We start from the raw sequence: 22,088 nt of genomic DNA, 5'->3' as shown, positions 1-22,088 counted from the left end.
GGGAAACAGGCGATAGAGAAAGTAGCACCTTTATTAAGTAATATTTGTATGAGACAGCAAAATAATGCGACCTAGAGAGATAAAGATGATGTTCATCATACACAAACAAACTGAGAGAGACATTAAGAGATGAAGAATCTGGACCGATTTTGATGTTTCCTTCAGCCGATGCAGCATTTGATATTTGAATGGTTCTGATCCTTTCAATTCCTGACTGACCGCCAGCTTTTAGGATGCTTTCTTCTGAAACTCGCCTTCCATCAGAACCTCAGCCATTACTCGCAGCACTTCCTGCCCAAAGTTAGTAAACCACTCAAATTTGATTCCCAAGAGATATCTTCCTATTGACTTCATAAATAAAAGTATGTTACAGACGACATACACAGCATTTCATTTTAGAGCAAAGCAAAGGCAGTTTCGTTGCCATCATTGAGATAATAGTGCCACAAGCTACAAGGATCACTCACCCGGGAGTTCAGACTATATTCTGGTATGATTTGATGGAATCTCGGAAGCAATCGTTCTCTGGCTGTTCTCCAGAAGCTTCCCCATTATCAGCCTGGCCCAGCATTCATTTGCTGAAGGCCCAGTATTAGCTTCATGTAATTGTGATGTGAGCATGGTGGCCAGTACAAGTGTAACATCAAAATTGGAAGAGTCCCCCTCATCAATGCCAAATTTAGGGGCCATCAAAATAGGCCTGTTTCATGAAAACATGCAGTTGAATTAAGTTCTTTATTTTTTTCTATTTTGCATTTAGCTGCACCAAAGCCCTCTGCGATGGCAGAGATGTTGCACTTGAAACCACCAATTTAGTATAAAAAAGAAAGTCAAAAGACATGCATTAACTATCAAGTTTTGCACTGACATTTTTAGCTGGCATATTTTACTAGCATGTTGAATTGAACTTGATATTGAACTTGATAAATAAACCATTTATCATCCAAGCTTAAACCGCCATAAACCATTATTATCCAAACTTGATTCGAAGGTGCACTATAATTTATCGACTACATTTTCAATGATAGTCTTTCATTTTTTGACATTCAGCCCAACATTAAAATTGTCATTGGCTTTACGATTGTGATTATGAAGCTATTCATTAGCATGTATTAAATGTCCAAGTAGATAACTAGCAATCATTCATCTATTAAAACCAGTTGTGGACTGATGCATCAAAACAACTCATTGCATCCAAACTACTTGCATATACAAAATTGAAGTGAAGCGTGGAAAAAAATGGATAGAAGGTAAGAATCGATGCCTTCTCAAAGTACAAATGAATGTCCACTTCACATTCCTCACAGAATGCAAGAAATGCCTGGATTTCCATGAGATGGACAGAGTTGAATATTATCATGTTCACTGGAAAACACAAGGAAAAACTTCAACATAAAAATAGTTCCAATGGCATTTTGGCAACTAGGTGGACTCATTTTAAGGAAATGGAGATAAGTTTGAAAGTGAAGTCATATGTTCAAGAACTTCTAGCTGCATTTATGATCCAATGTCTTGATAGTTAATATAATAAAAAACCAATCAGATGGAGCACCTTCAACTCTTTGAAAGCAAAAGTCACGTCTACTGGGTTGCCATTATAAGCATACTGCACAAACTCTTCCGCACGATCTATCCACAGCTGAGTGTGCTGCAAAGAGTCGTTCTCTGCGGCCAGAATCTGAACCATGATATTCTTCTCCGTATTCGATTGAAAAGAAAAAGGTTAATCTCTACCTTTGGTAGGATCAATGTAGCTTCGAAACTCGACAGTTTTCCCACCAAATTCACTTGCAACATCAGAAGGATCAGAGTTGCGTTCCGTTGCGATAATAGTAATTTCCTGAAGGGATGACTGAAAATTCACAAGCAATCTGTTCAGATCACGAGGCCTCACTACAAAATTGCTTGGGTATTTTCTCCTATCCAGAGATAATTGTTGTATGTCGGGCCCAACATTGCAAGTAATCCAGTATGTTTTCTTAATGCCTGCATGCATATAACAACATCATATATGCATGAACAAAAACTCACTGTTGGCACAGTGAGATAAACATGTATCTCTGCATGGTGCAGCTTCTTATCAAATTAATGCATGTTTGACAGGTGCCGGCCTCCAATTTATATTACAGTTTGATAACATACTGAATAGTATGTAGTTAGCGTGACTGAGTCACAAAGACTTAAAATGTTAAGTGGCCAACAAAAGAAGAAGTAAAAGTGGTAGACATTGGAATCTAATTTTAACATAAAATTCCCCATCTCTTTATTCTGAATTCGTTCACTTTATAGGTCATATTGGGGCGCTGCAAAATCACTTTGACAGAGTTCATGCTGCTTTTACAGATGAGAAATTATAAAAGCTCATCTCCATGGACATATATGACATGATAAATAAATGCTTCTCACAGCATCTTGCAGTCATTTTCTCTCAACAAACATGTCAGTTTCAAGACTTCAATTCTACTGTTTTTCCATAGAATCGGAGCAAGATTATTTTTAGGGGGAAAAGGGAATCAGCTAACTTTTCCATATGTGCCACGAGCTTACAATGTTAACCATACACCATTTCAAACATAATCAATTCAGAGCACCACGCATGCAACTGAAAGGTCTTTACCACTGAAGCACTGCAGAGCCCATTGAACTTTTGATGCATTGAGGTCTGGTAATTGCATGCTCAAATAATCAATGTTTGAAATAGGTGTTCTAAGGACAGAACAGACAGCCTGCACAGAGTACTTTGTAAGCGTTGGTAAGTTAATACAACTATAAACTGACAAATATACTAGAAAGATGAGCAATGACAATATACCTTTAGAAGAACGCTGCATTGAACCTGTGCGCCAGATACCGTAAACACATCAAAGAGGTCTGGCTTGAAGGTTATCAATTGATAGGCAGATCTTGACGAATTGAGCATGTGAAAGGAAATCTGGAGGTCAAACATGAATACAAGAATCTGAATCTGATATATACGAGTAAGAAGGTGATATGTGTACACAGATCAATACTATTGCAAGTCTAATACATCAAATAGTGCCAAGTGCCAAACAAGAGTTTAGAACTTGGAACTTCTATTGTTATTTGGCAGTTAAATGTGGTGAGGCAAAAGGAAGTCATGCAAAGTACGGGCACACAAAAAATCTGCTAGGGAGTGCATTCGTGCTTTCACCTATTCAGTTTTACAAAACTCCATATAACACCATCAAAGTAACTAGAAAAACCAGCAAAGCATTAGCAAGACAGAATAGCAGCACTGGTAGAAGGTTATCCATAGGGCTTTCTTCCTATGGTTTCACCATTCGACATTTTGCCCCAAGTACTGCTGATAGGTCTCCTTTCTATAGCAGTGAATTGCCTCAGTTTACAATATAACGACTTTAAATCACCTTATCAACAGTATCAGATTCTTTTAGGCGCTTCAGATTTTTATGCGCGTCAAGTTCTAATCACCGTCGACAGGGCCAAACACGACCTAGGTCCACAAATTTCCGCCTCAAATCCACCGCCGAAAGCTCCACACACTCGGCAATCGGTGGAAGGACTCTCAGAATTTGTCAATCGGACGCTGTATCGAGGCGAAAAGAACCAATACCTAACACGGCATCATAGCATCTAAACTAAGCATCGCTCAGCAGGGCAAGCGAAGAAGCAACTGCTGTAGCTATTTCAACTCGATGGATGAAGCCGAGGAACGATGATCGACGTAGATTTCAGTGACGACTCGCTGGAGCGGTGGGCGAGGGAGAGACGACGGATAAGAAGAAGAAGAAGAAGAAGAAGAAGAAATGTTGGGAAGAAATGGATGGAATGACCTGGGAAGGAGAAGCTTGGATGGCGAGGTCGCTGCCTACACGGGAGAGGCAGGTGATGGAGCGAGCCAAGGTCTTCGAGGCGTTGCCGCTCAGGCTTAACCCGCTCAGGCTTCACTCCATTTTTCCAGCTCTTCGCTTCCCTCTCTGCGGCGACGCTAGAGATTTTTATGAGGGGGTCGCTGAAAAATTGGCGGGATTGGAAGAAGAATTAGGCGCTTGGTCTCAGGCTACGTGAATCAACGGTATCACACGTTAATCATCACTTTTGTCCCCGAAGATGCGATTATATTACCGATGTTCCCCCAAGTGAATATGTTAGTTTTATAAACAAATTCATAAAAATAGAAAAAAAAAAAAAAAAAAAAAGAAATAGTCTGCTAGATAAATAGAAGCAAACGTGACTTCTCAATTGGGTCACTTTTCGCGTTTTAATGGGGTGGGCACCAGACTTTCCAAAATTTAGATCAAAATGAGTAAATCCATTTCTTTTATCGAAAATAGACTTTTGGCCCAAACTGTTTTAACTATAACTTATACTTGACCGAAGTCAGCCGTAAATCTAAACCATGAAACTCCCCAAATAAAAATGTGACCCAATCGACGAAGCAATAAATATAAATTATTCTGATATTTGATCGATGTTCGTAAAAAAAACAATGTGTTGTACTATTATTTGCTTTATTCATCACGATGCAATCTATAGCATTTTATGAGCAGGTGGGACACAAAATCTACGAAATTCACAAAGGAAGAGCAGACCCAAAAAAAAAGGCACCAAACGCATAACCACTTAAGGTGTGAATGATAACCATTTTGTTTCATAAATCAATTTATAACTAAAAATTGATTATTCTATTTTTATTCTTGGAACGAGTTTTTTTAGCAAAAATACGCATATGATAACCTTATAAATTTTATGTTCTTGAAATAGAAATTCGTTTGATAACAATACAAAATTTCTTCATTCCGAGTGGTGGTGGGAGGCGTTTGACGTTTGGTGGCTGCAGGCATTCAATGACTGGCCACCTGTTAGGCATCTAGGGCTGTTTGTTAATGTTCTTTATTTATGTTTATGAAGAAAATTTCTGTTTTTTGTTTCAGGGAACAAAACGCATTTGTTCCAAATCTATTTTTTTATTCCCAATAACACATTTGGAATAGAAATAAGAAACAAGAAAAACGTGTTTCTTGTTTTAACAATTTTAAAAACAAATTTTCTCTCTCCTCTCTTTTTCTTCTCTTTTTTTTTTTTGGTCGGTCGCCTCGGCCATGGCCACAACCGGCCGTTGAGAGCGGCGACCTTGCCGGAGCGTCGCCGACTCCCCCGCGAGCCTCACCGGCATAGGGCAAGGCCGGGCAAGCTCGGGCTCGGCGGATTTGGGCGAGCCCGAGCTCGCCCGACCAAGGCGAGGCCGCTAGCCCTCGTCGGCCGGTCGGGCCATGACCAAGGCCGGCGACCGGCTAAAAGAAGAAAAAAAGAAAAAGAAAGAAAAAAAATTTAAAAAATGAAAAGAAACAAAAAGAACATAAATTTACCAAACGTGTTTTTGTTCATTTTTTATTATCGAATAAGTTTATTAAACGCGTTTTTTATTCAAAAATTATTTTCCCAATGAAACATTGTTTTCTATTTCTCATTCCCTAAAACAATTTTTAAAAAAATGTTCTTAAACGCGCCCCTAGTGACTAGCCACCGGTTGGGCATCGGCAATTGGCAATGGGCGGTGATGTTTGGTGGTCGGCGGCGGGCGGCAATGAGCGTTCGACGTCCCACGGGCCACGGGTAATGGGTGAGCGGCAAATGATGACGAGAGTGAACGATGAGAAGAGTTTTCATTTATTACTTTTGTTCCAAAAAAAAAAAAAGTTAAAAATTTTAATTTCTAATTTCTACTATAACTCTATTTCTAGAATAGAAATCTATTCTATAAATAAAAAAATAAAACTACATTATCAAAACGAATTTCTATTCCAAATCTATTTAAGGAAATAGAAAAATAGAAAAATAGAGAAACAGAATAATTATCATTTGATAAGCATGATATAAGCGTTTACATTTCCCACCTCCCAAGCTCCCCGTTCCCACTGCTGGGCTGGTGCAGTATTCTTCCAGTCCTGTCCCGCGTGTCGACACTCTACGTATTCAGCACGCCCAATCCTCAATAAATAAAACCCCCTCCTTCTCTCTTGCTTCATCCCTTCGTTGAATCAAAGGTCCAAGGTTTCTAGCTTCCAAGTTTCCCTCATCCCTTTCGAACGTGGATTCTTCATCCCATTTCAAAAAGAGAGAAATGCCTACTCGCGTTTTTGGACGTGAATTCTTTATTCCACAAAATGCTCCCATATATTATAAGTATCTTAATATATCTCAACGATTGATGCATGCCTTTTTAACATGCATCATTGTTAAGAATCGATTGAGATGTCAATGGAAATATTGATCGGGATAGAGGGACTCCATCCTCTTTGTCTATGCATATTTAAAAAGTTTCATGATATTAGGCTTCGTCTGATTCGCACAATTCCAAAATAACATTTTCCTAGATTAAAAAAATTAGTCAACGGAAAATTTTTCCGAGTCAATGGAAAGCTAATGTTTAATTAAGGAAAATAATTTCATATTTAAAAAATCAAATATTATTTTTCAAAATATAACTAAAATATAGATACTTCAACTGAAGACTCTGCGTTTAGGCACATAAATTATTGGCTTTTAGATTGGATATTGGGAATTAGGTCATTTCTTGGATCCTCTCTTAACCTGTTATTTCTCAAATCTTAGGGCTTTTGTCAGGATGAGATTGCATAATTTCCGCAACACAATTAACTTGTCAAGTTAATTATTTTACACCAGAGTGAGATTGGATGAACAAAATTTAATCAGCAGGAAAACTGAAATCGACAGTCGACACCTCTTTTGAAGTTCTATTTATCCGTTGAATGAATCTCTCTCTCCTTTTATAGCGTTTAATTCTATTCTCCGTTGGGAAGACCAAATTCTTCATCCCAGGCTTTGATTGGGTCGAAGCAGAGAAGAGGAAGAAGGTGTGATGAATCGAACCTTCGGAGGGGCATTTTTGTCTTTTCATGTTATAAGCAGTCGATTCAGAGAATTTGAAAAAGAATCATGTCAGATGTCGATGGCTAAGAAAGCAAACAGTGAACCCTCCACCACACATTTGCCGAGAGAGGGAGAAAGATTTGTGCTTTGCTTGGCAGTTGCCACACGCGTACGCTGGAAAAAGAAAACTTTTGTGGCTATCCTTTGACCGTGAGATGATTAGACCGTCTCGCTAGAATTACTCTATTTTTTTATATGTAAAAACGGTGGGAGAACAGAGATTTTTTGGGAGATGGGCTCGAATCTCAGGCGCAAACCATTGAGATTTAGAGAAAGGAGTAAGTTATGATCGTTTTGGCGTAGCTGTTAGAGCAACTACCTTTGTTCAACTTTAAGGGTCCAAAGATGAAGTCTCAAATAGGGACCATGGAAAGCCAAAGCAATGCCAAGAAATTCAATTCACTTGCATCTTGTCTTACTCAATTAATTATTTTAAATTCAATTCACCTTCTTCCTCCATCGGTCGCATGCCTCGGCAACGGCCGGAGCTAATGACCGAATCACCTAGGAAGGAGAAGCTTGAATCGCGAGGTCGTTGTCGACAAGAGAGAGGTAGGTGATGGAGCAAGCGAAGGTCTTCAAGGCGTTGCCACTCAGGGTGAACTTCATTTTTTATCCTTCGCTTCTCTCTCTATGCACGTTATAGATTTGTATGAGCGTTGAAAAATTGGCGGGATTGGAAGAAGACAAGATTTGCTTTGGATCAGAGACATGTTAATTATCAATTTTCTTTGCCCTCAAAGATATGATTATATTACTAATGTTTACCAAGAAAGTATTTTAAGTTTATTCAATTTATCATTAGATAGCATTGATGCCTAAATCACAACTTATTACTCAAAGGGAAATCACAAAAATGATTAATGTATGAGTATTTCCGTTCAATTTTGATCATAATACTTTATTTTTATTGCATATTTGGTGTGAAGTTTAATGGTTGAAGAGAGGGCGATGGTTCACCATTGAACTAGCATATTGATTTGGACTTACTTAGCAATTTCCGTCAGCATATGGAAGAAAATATTTCAAATTGAAAATTGGAAGTTGGGTGAAGGACTAAATTTGTAATATATAAAGGATGACCACCAAAATTAAACATCAATGATAATACACTAACTTTTTTGTAATTTCTTTTGAATAATCATTATTTCATTTCATGTCAACACTACTTGTATACCTCTGGTGCTTAGTAAGCATATTCAGTCAAATATTCGATCAGCAACTTGATGATTGGAGGTTAATTCATGGACCTAGTCCATTTCAAAGTAAGGAAATGTACTAACAGGAGAAAAGGGAATATGCATATTTAATAGATGAACGATTGCTTAGTCAGCATATAATGACTTTAAATCACCCTATCAACAGTATAAGATTATTTTAATCACTTTAGATTTATAATCATCGTTCACAGGGCCAATTACAACCTAGGTTAACAAACTTCTGCCTCAATCCACCGCCAAAAGCTCCCCGCAGTGATTGGCGTGGATATCATAAGCGATCGCAAACTTTTCACTCTCCGGTCGCCATTCTTTTCGGCCCCACATGGAAGGTCACCATCATCACATGGGATATACTAACTAAATTAGTTTATGTTCCGAAATACAATCATTGTTCCTATTCGTGCACTAGATCAGTTAATGATTTTTCGGTAATTATCGTAGGAAACGTGGCCCAGATATCTTCGGGGCTTGTAATTTTCAGACGCGCCAGCAACGACCCCTTTTCTTGGACATACTCTATTCCATTATTTTAACCCCGGCAGTTTCTCCTTTTCTCTTTTAATCTTCGGAAGAATTGTTTCTGCGGTATCTTTCACCATGCTTAAAAAATCATCAGTACATAAGCATTCCCATGATAGGGCTATGAAGAATTTCTGCATCGGTTGTCTATCCAACCGTGCGGGTTAAGAGTGTTCCCCTGGAACTGTTGTTTGATTGTGCTGGGGCGAATTATGCCTCCCGCCACTGACGGAATTAATGAAAGCAACCATCGGAGCCTCATGTGGCACCTAATTCCTTCAGCCAAGTGGCATTGAAGAACAAAATGTGACGACCCGAGCGGCGGTGTGCGGGGAGGAGGGATGGCGGTGCGTCCGTGTCTCGGTCCTCGGACGTGCGCAAGGAAGGGATCCCTCTCCCTCTTATCCCACATCGCTTAAGGGGGGAGTCCTGGGAGCCTTTATAAGGTTTGGGTCCCTCTTAAGTTGTGTGACACGTTTTAAAGTCACGAGGACTCAGTGTCCAAAGCGGACAATATCACACAGTGAGGTCTGGGTCGTTACACAAAATGTGCACGAGAGCAAAAGCGGCACTAAGGAAGGACTTGAACTCGTGGACAATGGACTTGAAGCTCGGGACAACGGACTTGAAGCTTGCGGACGATGGAACTTGTGAGAGAACAGACAACTGTGGACGATGGATGGAAGCTTGCGACGAGCGATGGGGGATTAGGCAAGTAGCGGTGAGGACTGAGTGCCGAGCGGTCGAGGATAGGGCGGAGAGGAAGAAAAAAAATGTTAAAAATTGAAGTAAGAACCTAATTCTAATTCAAGTTGGGAATTTTCTTTTTTTCTTTTTTTACTCAATTGCAAATTTTGTACAAAATTACCCCTATTCCAAGTCTCAAGAAGATGGTTATAGGAAAACATTTGGTCGACTGGCCACTTCAAGTATTTAAATCTTTTTATAAGAAAATAAATTCATTTCAAATTTTCATTTGGAATTTTTCTGATAGCTAAACTAAAAGAAGAGGAAGGAGGGCGAGTTGGGGTTTTCCTTTTCCCGGGGGGGCGGATGTGTGTGATGGGTGCGGGGCTGGGGGAGAAAGCAGCCCCACCGACGATCCATGCAAAGAAGGTACCTCCTACATCTACTGCTAATGGATATTTGTCTCTTCACTACGTGCAACATGCATATGAAGTCAATTGTAAGTATCACGAGTTTCTCTTAACAAAAAGAAGAAATTAAAAACTTAGCCAAAAAGAAGAAAAAAGTGGGGCCACTTTCTTCCCAGCTGACTTCTTTTTTGTGGCTCAGCCATTGTGTTTTCCTTGTGAGTAATTCCCTTCTTTCTTGTTAATTAAATCCTAATCATACACTTAATATGAAAACAGACAATAAAAGTGTCAAAAAAGTCTTAAACTTATTACATTTATGTCAATTTAATTATAAACTTTTTAATAGTATCAATTTAGTCATAAACATTTTGATCTAGTACCAATTTAGTTATTTTAACTAATTTTGACAGGAATTTCTCAATCGGACGCTGTATACAGCGAAACGAACCTGTACCTAACACAACATCATAGCCATCTAAACGAAGCATCGTTCAGCAGGGCACATGGAGAAGCAACTGCTTTAGCTATTTCACTCGATGGATGAAGCTGAGGTATGATGATCGACGTGGAGTTCAGTGGTGACACGCCGGAGCTATGGGGGAAGAAGTCGATGGAATCACATGGGAAGGAGAAGCTTGAAGGGCAAGGTCGTTGCCGACGTGGGAGAGGCAGGTGATGGAGCGACCGAAGGTCTTCAAGGCGTTGCCGCTGAGGGTGAACTCCAATTTTCGAGCTCTTCGCTTCCCTCTCTGCGGCGACGCTCTGAGGTGGTCGCTGAAAAATTGGCGGGATTGGAAGAAGAATTAGGCGCTAGGTCTCAGGCTCGGTGAATCAATGGTATAACACGTTAATCATCACTTTTTGCCCCCGAAGATGCGATATATTACTGATGTTCCCCCAAGTGAATATGTTAAGTTTTATAAACAAATTCATAAAATAAAATAAAAAGGAAATAGTCTGCTAGATAGATAGAAGCAAACCTGACTTCTCATTTGGGCCAATTTTCCCGTTTCAATGAGGTGGGCACCAGACTTTCCAAAATTTAGATCGAAATGAGTAAATCCATTTCTTCTATTGAAAATAAATTTTCGGCCTAAGCTGTTTTAACTATATCTTATACTTAACTGAAGTTAGCCGTAAATCATAAACCATGAAACTCCCCCAATACAAATGTGGCCTAATCGACAAAGCAATGAATATAAATCATTCTGATATTTGATCAATGTTCGTGAAAAAAAAAAAATACGTTGTACTATAATTTGCTTTATTCATCGCGATGGAATCTACAACATGTTACGCACAGGTGGCACACATCATCTATGGAGTTTACATGGAAGAGTCGACAAAAAAGGCACCGAACACACAGCCATTTAGGGCATGCATGATAACTATTCCATTCCAAAGATCAATTTTTGGCTAGAAATTGATTATTCTATTTCTATTTCCAGACGAGTTTTCGAGCAAAAATATGCGTTTGATAACTTTATAAAATTTATATTTCTGAAATAAAAATTCTTTAACAACGACTTAAAATTTCTTCCTCCCGAATAGTGGTGGGAGGTGTCTGGTGTCCCACAGCGGGTGTCCGGCGACCAGTAGCGGGCAAGCAACATTCGACGATCAATAGCAAGTGTTTGGCATCTCACAAGCAACGGGTGGGCAGTTTGCGAATTTAGAGTGAACGATGAAAATGGTTTTCATTTCTTACTTTTGTTCTAGAAATAGGAAAATTAAAAATTTTCAAACTTTTGATTTCTGTTTCAAATCTATTTATGGAATATAAATCTATTACAGAAATAGAAAAATGAAATTGCGCTACCAAATGGATTTTTGTTCGAACTTGTTTTAGGAACATAAAAACAAAGAAATAGAAAAATTGAATTGTTATCATTTGCACCCTAACTTCTTTCATAATTCCTACAAGAAATAACACTGATTTCGGCCATGTTCAACTATCGATCTCCTTGCCCTTGCTCCAATTTTTAGGACTCTTAAAGCATTAAAATAAAGGTACTATGTGCTCCACTCGACCATTTCTTGAAAATATTGAAACCACAAGCGACCCCAATTACTTTTCCATTGATAATCATTTAAACTAGATTAAAATGGTAAAACTAGGGTCATTTTGGCAAGTTAAATTATCATAGACAACTTATCAAAATGCAATTCTATATTAGAAGTAAGTTTTCTTCTCTTTCGTGACAAGAAGAAGTAGATACAAATTGTTATTTCTCCTAGTACTCACATAAGTTATGGACAATATTGTTGGGAAAGTATTTTCCAAGCAACCGATTCTTTTATGCGGTGCCCCAAATTAGGGAATAATCTTTTTTTGTTTTCTTTTGTTGGGAGAAGGAAGAAAATAAGAGCTACCAGATATTATAATAATTATTACCAATTAGGTGAGACAGAATATTTGATATTGATTGGTTGAAAATGGCTTAAGGTGGAAACTGAGGGGCATCGCTTTCAGACTTCCACATGATTGGGCAGCCATAAAACGATAATCACAGAGCCCGAAAATATAATATTGATTTATTATTCTTTATAGGAGGAATATATAATTTAGATAAACATAACTTATGTATAAATGTTTATTTAAATGTTTATTCTCATAATGATTCTAGGAAGGTTACCCATTTTCCGCAACTTTAATTCGCCGACCAGGGCTAATCCAAACATTATTAATTATTTAACTACACGTGTTTCAAAAAATTGCTGCTCCGTCAGCTCACTATAAAAAGGCGAGTTGACTCATGTCATTTATATATCAAACTCCTATTTAAATAATCTCTATGCTTTCTTTCTTTTTTTTTTTTTTTAAAGGTCCAACACTAATAAAAATGTGCATGATAATCATTTTATTTCAGAAATTAATTTCTAGCTAGGAATTAATTTTTCTATTTCTATTCCCTAGCCAAGTTTTGAGCAAAATTACGTGTTTGATAACTTTATAAAATTTATGTTCATAAAATAGAAATTTATTTGATTATGATACAAAAATTTTCCCTCCTAAGTAGTGGTGGGAGGCGTCCAATGTCCGATAGCCAATGATGGGTGGTGGGAGGTCGGGGCAACATTCGGTGACCGGCGGTTGGTGGCCGAGGGGAGGGGGCGGCAACTGACAGCAAGCGACTGGTGTCTGGCATTCGGCAACTAGCGGTTAGCGGGAAGTGAAAGGCAATCAGTGGCAAGCGTTCGACGTCCCACGGGCAACGGGCAAGCGGTAAGCGGTGACAAGTGTGAACAATAATAAGATTTTTCATTTCTTACTTTTGTTTCAGAATAGAAAAGCTAAACATTTTAAGGCACAGATGATAATTATTCTATTTCTCTATTTCTCTATTTTTTGGTTCCTCGGAACATATTTGGAACAGAAATTCATTTGGTAACGTAATTTCATTTTTCTATTTCTAGAATAGATTTCCATAAATCAATCTCTAGTTATTCGGTAACTGATCAAATATAGAATAAATATGCTTATTAAGCACCGGAGATGTACAAGTAGTGCTGACGTGAAATGGAAATATAATTATTCAAAAGAAATTACTAAATGGAGCCATTAGTCTATTAATTAGTGGTAAACTCGCAAGCCACGTGACTAGTTTTCGATATCAATTCAAATGAATCGCTAAGGGAGGCAAAGGTAATACTTGGGATAATGATATGATTAACTGTAAGTGAATATCTTAAGAAAATCTCTTTAGGTAGTATCAAGAAAGGCCGCACTCACTAAAAGAAAAAGTCGAAACCTAGGTCCAAGTATCTCCCACCTTATTTTTTGCCAAGCGATTTCGACCACGGTGTACTTATGGCGGGTGTTCTGGCAATGTTGGTCGGACCGCTATGGGTATATGTGTCCCTACTGGCTTGAATTAAGAACTCCTGCATGGAATCAAGCTGTTGGTTATTCATTTTAGCATTTTAAGCTGCACGTTTTGATGTACAAGGAATTAAAATGCCAAAAACACTTGTTTATACAGCAGTCTTTTGTGGAAGCTCAAGTTATCAAGGAATGTGTCCATCGCTCGTTTATTAGACACACTTATCAAGTACTTCAAAAAACGAAACATGTTTAAATACTTCCTTGTATGTAAATCGGGCAACACACATGAAATACGAGATGTAAGGATTCGAACCTACTAAGTATCATAAAAGACAACAACTTTTTTCTAACGGCAAGATACGAATTTAAAATAAACATGGTTTACAAGCTACATATACGCACATGAACACAACCCAAACTGCAAGTCTAAATTCAAAAAGGAAATTCAATATGAGGTATAATACCATGCCTTTAGTATAAATCATATCCAATGAGGGATGGAGCTCGTTTGTGTTCACATTGAAATATGGCATGAGCAATTTGAGGCGAGTGATCCACCCTCTGATTTTAAAGATTCCACCGGTCACTTTCGTTCTGAGTGAGTCACTACCCAAAACGCAAGGCGCAGACGGAAAAGCCCGAACGCAAAAGCGCGACTCCCCAAGTCAAATATCCCGAAAGGAAAGCGCGACTCCCCAAGTCAAATATCCCGAAAGGAAAGCGCGACTCCCCAAGTCAAACATCCCGAAAGAAAAGCGCGACTCCCCGTCCAAACATCCCGAAAGAAAAGCGCGACTCCCCGTCCAAACATCCCGAAAGAAAAGCGCGACTCCCCGTCCAAACATCCCGTACGCTCAAAACATCCACACTCAAAACATCCACACCCCAGGTTGAGTAGTTCTGCACCCTGTCGACATAAACGGCAGGTTGAGTAGTTCTGCACCCTGTCGACATAAACGGCAGGTTGAGTAGTTCTGCACCCTGTCGACATAAACGGATGTGCCGACCTGGAAGTTCAAGGCCTTCTGTTCAGAAGAGCAACTCCGAAAGCATCCGAAACCCGTTTTCAGGAAGAACAGGAGAGATTCGGCAAAGTCTGGAGGTTAATGGAGGGCAACGACCTGGCTGAGCACTTCGCTTGGAGGTGAGCGTCATCAACCTTAAACATGTCTTAAGCAATGTAGCCCAGCACTCCCATTTCTGAATCATCTCCATTGTCGACCTTGCTCCTTGATCATTCCTCATAACAGAGTGTATTCCCTCTCCAAGTATGCATAACATTTAAACAACTGAGTTTGTTGGGGAAAGTGTAATCTGCCGTTTCCTTTTTAATATCCTGGGTTGGAAAGAACGTGAGCCTGCAGTTGGAGGATTGCCAGAATGCAGTCTTCATTTTCTTTCGTGAAAAAGAACTTCTTAATGTCTCTGTATTTGTTCCATCATTTCAAAACCTTAGTGCAAGTATGAACCGCTCACGTGTTTTTCTTTGTTAATCTTTTATATGCCTATTCTTGATCCTTATAGAGCTTCTGTGAAAGACAGATTGTCTAACCAATTATTTGCTGATTCTATATCAAGGTTTCTGTTAGAGGAGGATGTTGATGGAGTTAACAGAGCTATTGATACCATCCTGATTGTCTTGCATTTGCTGATCATGGTCAGGGAGACCTTGACAGGTCCAATTCTCAGTGCAGAAGGCATTCGGCATATCAGTTATGTCATCCTTATCATCCGGTGTCCATTAACCTTCCTGACGAGGAGACTGGATATTGACCCAGATTTCCAACTCGTCTTTTCTTGGATCGCTGCTATGCTTGGATGTGTTGAGTGTGCTCTCCTGATATGCGCTCTGCATAGCGACTGGCCTGAGCCGATTATGATTGCCTGGGACCTAACGTTGGTACTTCTGCTCAAGTTCATCGTGAATTGAAGGATTGGCTTTTCTGATGTGCAGAGTCTGAATACGTAGTTTCCTTCACATTCCGATGCTTTCATGGGGATTGTTTTCCTTTTGCATATGATCGACTCGATGAATGATTTTGTAAAACAAAAGCTGCATTTGACTAGTAAATTCGTGTATCTTGCTTATGAATGGGTTGTCGCGCTGTGAAAATGCAGAAAGATCCAGGTGAATTGCACAACTTAAGACTTCAATTAGTTGGTGATGGAAGGAGCGAAAAGGGAGAGTTCCCAAGTTCTAGCACCACAGATGAAGCATGTCCCAAGCTCAAAATGTGTGCAAATTAGAAGTCTTTGTAGTTTTTGTTGGGTCAGAAGTCTTTGTAGTTCAATCCTCTACCAAATAGAGAGAGTACAGATTTAGTATCCACATCTGTCCGTACTTGGAAGAGGAATCGTGTGACTTTGGAATCCATTTATCTAACTATAGCTTGTATCTGTCAAAATAGGTACATTTTAAAGAAAGTAAACTATGAAATTGTGATAAATTAATATGGGAAAAAATTAGGGCACACCATATACTTTTAAAAAATAAAAATAAAAATTGTGATGGAGCTTAGGGTGCATATATTTCATGGAAAATGGGTGATTTGAGAAATATTTTGCGAAAAATGATCGCTTATATCGTTTAGAAAAATAAATAAATAGAAAATTTTTCATCGCCCATGATAATATTTAGGCATAGATTATTATTGATGATGAAAATATTTTTTATCGATTAATTTTTTTCTAAACAATATAAGTAATCATTTTTTGAAAAGTATTTTTCAAATAATCCATTTTCCGTAAAACAAACACATCCTAAATATATTCAAACTCTTCCTTTATGATTTTGGGAGTACCAAAAATTTCTATTATTGGTCTTTCTCAATAAGATTTTAAGTTTAAATTTTCAGCCACATTTCATTTGTCCAGTTTAACAAGTATTTTTACTTGATTATTACTAGAGTTAATACCATGAAAAGCCCTAAATTGATACACTTAGGGCAAATTTATCTCAAACTATTTTTTTTATCATCAAAAACTCATAACTAGTATACTTTTTATAAATTTACTCTAAACTGGTACACTTATAACAATGACAAATTTACCATGTGTTAGTTTCCATTAAATTTTGTTGTTTGAGATTTTACTCTTCGTTTGTCATTGTTGATTTTTTGTGATATAAATCCAATTTAATGGAGGGTAAAATTTGTTACAAATATACTAGTTTAGGATTATTATTTTTTTTGGTAAGGTTTAGTTTAGGATTTTTGTGGTCAAAAAATTAATTTGAGGAAACTTTTTTATAAGTGTACCTATTTAGAGTTTTATGTGGTTATTTAGGATAAATTTATCACATGTATATTAGTTTGAGATTTTTGGTAATCAAAAAATTAATTTAGAATAAATTTGTTACAAATATATCAATTTGGGGTATTTCACGAAATTAACCGTTATTACTATGCTCATTTGATGACAAGCCCAGATAACATAATGTCAGAATTGGAGACACTAATAAAAAAAAGAAGAAGATAAACACATGTCCAACATATAAATCAATTCATGTGAAAGTGTGTTTACAATATATGTCCGCTTAAAGTGCAGATCACATAAATAGTTCATTGTATCAGAAGTAACAATTGGCCATTGTAATGTACATTATATTTATTTGACACCGAAATTCAACGACACACAAAATAAGAAGATGACATGTGACTTACTCTTGGGAAGCCTGGATCCGATAACACCGTTTTAGTGTCCTTAGAATTGATGACCTAGCAGCAATTCTCACTAAATGATCACCCTTAAGTATTACTTTCGAGAATTTAGTCTATTTGAACTGGAAAAAGTGTTAAAACTCTAGGCTATATTGTCTTCCATAAAATGTTAATTTCACAAATAATGGGCAATAGTCATAACAAATATGCTAGCGCCTGAGTAAAAGTTATAATACTTAAGAATAGTCAGATTAGGATCACATGTGCAAGTTTTTCATCTTTGATAACTTCTTTAAATTGTGTCAACTAGCATATTAATTGGGTACTTATTAAGCAATTTTCTGCTTGCATTTGGAAGGATGCGTGAGTTTTTCATCTTTGATGACTTCTTTAAGTTGTGTCAACTAGCATATTAATTGGGCACTTATTGAGTAATTTCTGCTTGCATTTGGAAGGATATATTTGAAATTGGGATTAGAAGTCAGGTAAGGACTAATTAGTTGTAAGATAAAGTACGAGAACCAAAATTAAACATCAACAGTAATACAAGAAACATTTTGTAATATCTTCTGCATAATTATTTTTTTCATTCCATATTAGTGCCGCTTGTATACATCCGTTAGCATATTCCCTTGGTCGGTCATTGAAATTTTTCCAAAAATGATAATTGGCTATTGTTTTATGGACCCTATCTATCACGGGATAAAGTGTGAAGACCCAAATTAAATTGTCGCAATAATACAAGGATCATTTTTGTAATTTTTCCCGGATTTGTAAGAGGTTTAATTCCTACCTGGACTAGTCCTATATGAATATAGCAATATTTTTGTTTACGCTTTTTGATAGACTCTTGATTTAAAAGATGTATTTTTTCATAAGAATTAGAAAGAGGAACATCTCTTTCTTCAGTGGCTATGACATAATCTGATTTTTTGAAAAATTTCAATTTTGATTGTTTGTATATTTCCTTAAGAAGAATTTAGGAATTTCCCAATTTTCTATAGATCTGTTGAAATCTTCTATCCTTACTTCTTCTCTATGTATAGGACCTAGATCTGAGTCCATTTGTGATAGAGAACTAGAGGAAGATGTAGATCTTCTATGTAAGCTCATACTTAAGATTAGAACTATTCCTTCTTCAGATCTCACTTCTCTCTTCTTCCTCCTCATTCCTCTTGTAAACCCTCATCCTTTCGAGCCTCAAGCTTTCTTACCTTGTATTCCTGGTTACAAAGTAAGTTTGTTTTCAAATATATCTAGCATAGTTTATACAGGGTTACCAACTTACATGATAGTTGGTTAACCTTTTCTTATAATACATTTATCAATACTCTCTGGAGTGCAGATTACCGCCCTAGTGGATGACTTGATAATTTAGTTTCTATACTTTTCAATACATGTAATTTCCAGTTTATATAATACAAGTTCATACCACCTTCATGGTTGATTTTTGTTTTTGCATACTCTTACTTTACATTTTATATGTCGCCTTTGCTCTTTTTATCATTTTCAATTCTCAAGACTTTATTTAGTCTTCATACATGTTCGAGTTTGTAATCAGTTTAATATTTTTCTATACTTCATTCCTTTACTTAGTTCGCTTCTTATATACAATAACCCTAACTTTAGAATCAATTTGTGGCATTATACTTACTTTTTTAGAATTATTTGAGTTTTATTACATAGAATATAACATAGAACCATTTGCTTTTTATAGTCTAATTTTTATCTTAAAATATTATAGTCCAAACAAACGTAGAAGTTTAGATTAAGGTTTTCTCCCCTATACATTTAGATTTGTTAGTCTATTATACTTCCTTGTTCTCTCATATATATATTCCAATACTTTCAGGCTCTCATTTTCTCAATGATCATTATTCATTTTTTATTCAATGTAAAACATTAGTCTATTCATTAATGTAAACTTGCAAGTCATGTGATTAGCTTCTTTTTCAATTTAGAATACTGAGACTATTTTGAGTTACAATGATGCGATAATTTATAAGTAAATATTTATATAAATCTCTCTAGGTATTATTAAAAAAAAAATCGTCACCACCAAAAAAAGGTTGTAACCCTAGGTCCAAATTTTATCTTCCCATCTCAAAGATTAATTTTGCCGGACAATGTTGACCATGGTATATATAAGCATAACATGTGCTTGGGCAATGATGTTGGACTAATATGGGTATATATCATGATGATGTTTCTGATCCTCTGTGGTGCAATTCAAAATTGTGAAATGATGAAAAAGCATATGCACCTGCTTAAGTAACCATCTTACATTGAGATTCCCTATAATTTAAATCATCCATTCTTGCAATAGCTTTTGGAAAACCGACGGGACCGAACCTTTTATGGATGAGAAATATGGGAATAGGCAACAGCAAGGTGTAGGATTATAAGTCCACAGCTCAAGAGTTTTTTTATATCTTTTCGGGAAAAGGCCTAAACAATTTAAAACCGAAGAGAACATCACGCCACTAACAATATTCAAATACATTGAATGCAAGAGCACAAGATGGAAGAGTCACGTACGACAAGAGAGCTTCTAGACGGTCCAGCCCACAATCAATTCGTGCTTTGGGGAGACTCTCGGCCGTGTAAACTTTACATACCATGAATCGCTTTGTGAGTCTGACATGGCTTAGTTCCGTCACTGACGGAAAGGGCAATTGATTGCGACCCTCCCGTTACCTGGAAACAATAGACTCTTGGTGGCGGCGTGAATATTTCGAGGCCCAAGACGCAAGTTGAATTCCCAGCAATAAATCCTTGCAGATTGAAACGCCAGACCCACTTTTCTCCAATTCCATTTATAGTCATAGCACAGCTCACTCAATTTTTTTTTTTTTAATTGCTTAGCCATTATGAAGGAAAAATAGTTCAAATTATCCTAACCCTATTATATAATTAATTCAGTACTAAATCTTTTAATTTTGCTAACTTAATTCTAAATCTTTTGACAACTTGCTAATTCAATCATGAACCTTGGATTGTGCAAACTTAATCCTAAGTTTTTAAATGATTTGCCAAAATAGCCTTTGGCAACTCAATTGGCAGCTATCTTAAATGACACAATTAATACTAACATGGACAATTTTTTATTTAAAGAAAAAACTACAATTTTTTTTATTAGTCTTTATTGATTTTTTCTTTTCTTTTTCCCCTCTCTTTACATAAAACTAGTGGCCTGTAAAGCCCTCGCTAGCAATGGGTGAGGATCACAACCCTTGCTTGGACAGCAAGCACGTTGCAAGTCCTCACCCAAGGCCCAACGAGGACCGTCAGCTCTTGCTCGGTAGCCAATGGAGGTCTCTAGCAAGGCTAGTGGAAGGCTAGTCCACTAGCCTTGCGTAAAAAGAGAGAAGAAAACAAAAGATTAAAAAAAAATAGATTTTTTTTTAAATTAAAAATTGTCTACATTAGAAGACCGCTACTGACTGGGCTACTACATCCATAATATCTTGCCAAAATTAACCAAAAAGATTAAATTGCCAATTCATTAAAAGCTTTAGGCCTAATTTGGCAACTCGTCAAAGTTTTAGAACTAAATTGATATAATCAAAAAATTTAGGATTGAACTGCCAAAATTGAAAAGTGAAGAGTTTTTTGGACAATATTCCCCCGTTATGAAAATGCTCAAAAACCAACAATGTTTGAAATGACTTGATGGGAAGCACTCTCTAAGTATGGTGTTTTTCATGTTGATCGACCCTCCACCGCCGAAGAGAGCTTCCTTCAGGGTACTTTCACAAGGAAATGACAGCACCAGCGTGGCCTTTATGTTGCATATACGATATGATTCTTATCATGGAACAGTCGACAATTGAAGTTGGCTTATTGATCGGGCAATTTATTCAAGAAAATACAAAAGAGAAGCAAGAAGACGAGTTAAAACAAACATATGGAGGACTTTAGCGACATAATATCCAACAGTAGCAAATTTTGACCAAGCACCACACAGCGATTTGCCGAAGGAAAAAATGAAAAAAAAGACATACCTTTAGGAAATTGTTTAGGTGCAAACCAGACATTTGAAAAAAAAATAATAATAAATAAAATAAGCAAAAGCCCATGCGATTGCAACTGTGACCATTGGACCCCGTCGTAGGTGTGACATAATCAGCTTTCACATGGGCCCGAGTACTATGAACATTCCGTGATCCAATTACTTATATGTACATCGGGCCTAATTAAATTGGCCCACTTTTCTCGGATAGAGATGCAAAGGGCCACATCTTATGGCCCACTAGGTAAAGCTCATAATCGATCTCTATACATATAAAGATGTAACCATTTCATTAAAACAATTTTCTCCAATCTGGAACCAGAACAAAAATCTACGAGGAAAATTAAAAGTTAGAAGGAGAGACATTCGATCCCCCCAAGTTCACGGATGCGCCCCTTTGATTTAACAGCTCCAATTCTATAACCAACCTCGCCCGATTCGTCACATCCCATATTCCTCCTATTTTACCTAGTGATGAATGGAGGAATGTGAACTAACGACTTGTGATGTCGTTGACATATCTGAACATGCTGACCATAAAGAAATAGTCACCCCGAAAATCAAATCGTATTGATTGAAACTGAGCAGAGGGGCGAGACTATGGAGTTGATTGGAGAAGAATTGGTCAATTCGTTCGTCGAGTCATCTTCACCCACCACACATGATGAGAACAGGAGCATCCAAAAGGTACCTCAACCAAATGCATCGAAGGGCTTCTTTGGAAGGCTATACAATGAATAGTCTTCTTCTATTGTCGTTTGAATGGCCAGACTTTGGTTCATCTACGAGGAACATCGAAGTGTTCGTCTGCCCCTCGTT

The 22,088-nt window shown here is 37.4% G+C and overlaps 1 protein-coding gene across 3 annotated transcripts in view; it reads right to left on the bottom strand.

Annotated features, from left to right (window-relative positions):
- Window positions 1-459: 459 nt before the first annotated feature.
- Window positions 460-22,088, bottom strand: part of LOC104417717 (cell cycle checkpoint control protein RAD9A-like) — a 37,698-nt gene continuing 16,069 nt past the window's right edge. Inside the window, exons 1-5 of one of the 3 annotated variants that reach the window (XR_005545344.1) lie at window positions 3,816-3,909; window positions 2,813-2,932; window positions 2,618-2,726; window positions 1,553-1,986; window positions 460-700 (exon numbers count right to left, since the gene is read on the bottom strand). Coding sequence is in view for 1 of the 3 variants with exons in the window: in XM_039299052.1 (XP_039154986.1) it covers window positions 690-700; window positions 1,735-1,986; window positions 2,618-2,726; window positions 2,813-2,932 (492 nt within the window). In the remaining 2 variants the exon portion in view is untranslated. Of the gene's footprint in view, window positions 701-1,552; window positions 1,987-2,617; window positions 2,727-2,812; window positions 2,933-3,815; window positions 3,910-22,088 lie in introns of those variants that run through there. The other 2 variants (XR_005545343.1, XM_039299052.1) reach the window with 2 other exon arrangements.

Source organism: Eucalyptus grandis, chromosome 8, assembly GCF_016545825.1.
Source record: "Eucalyptus grandis isolate ANBG69807.140 chromosome 8, ASM1654582v1, whole genome shotgun sequence".
NCBI classification, from domain to species: domain Eukaryota; kingdom Viridiplantae; phylum Streptophyta; class Magnoliopsida; order Myrtales; family Myrtaceae; genus Eucalyptus; species Eucalyptus grandis.
This window is presented reverse-complemented; position numbering and strand designations above follow the sequence as displayed.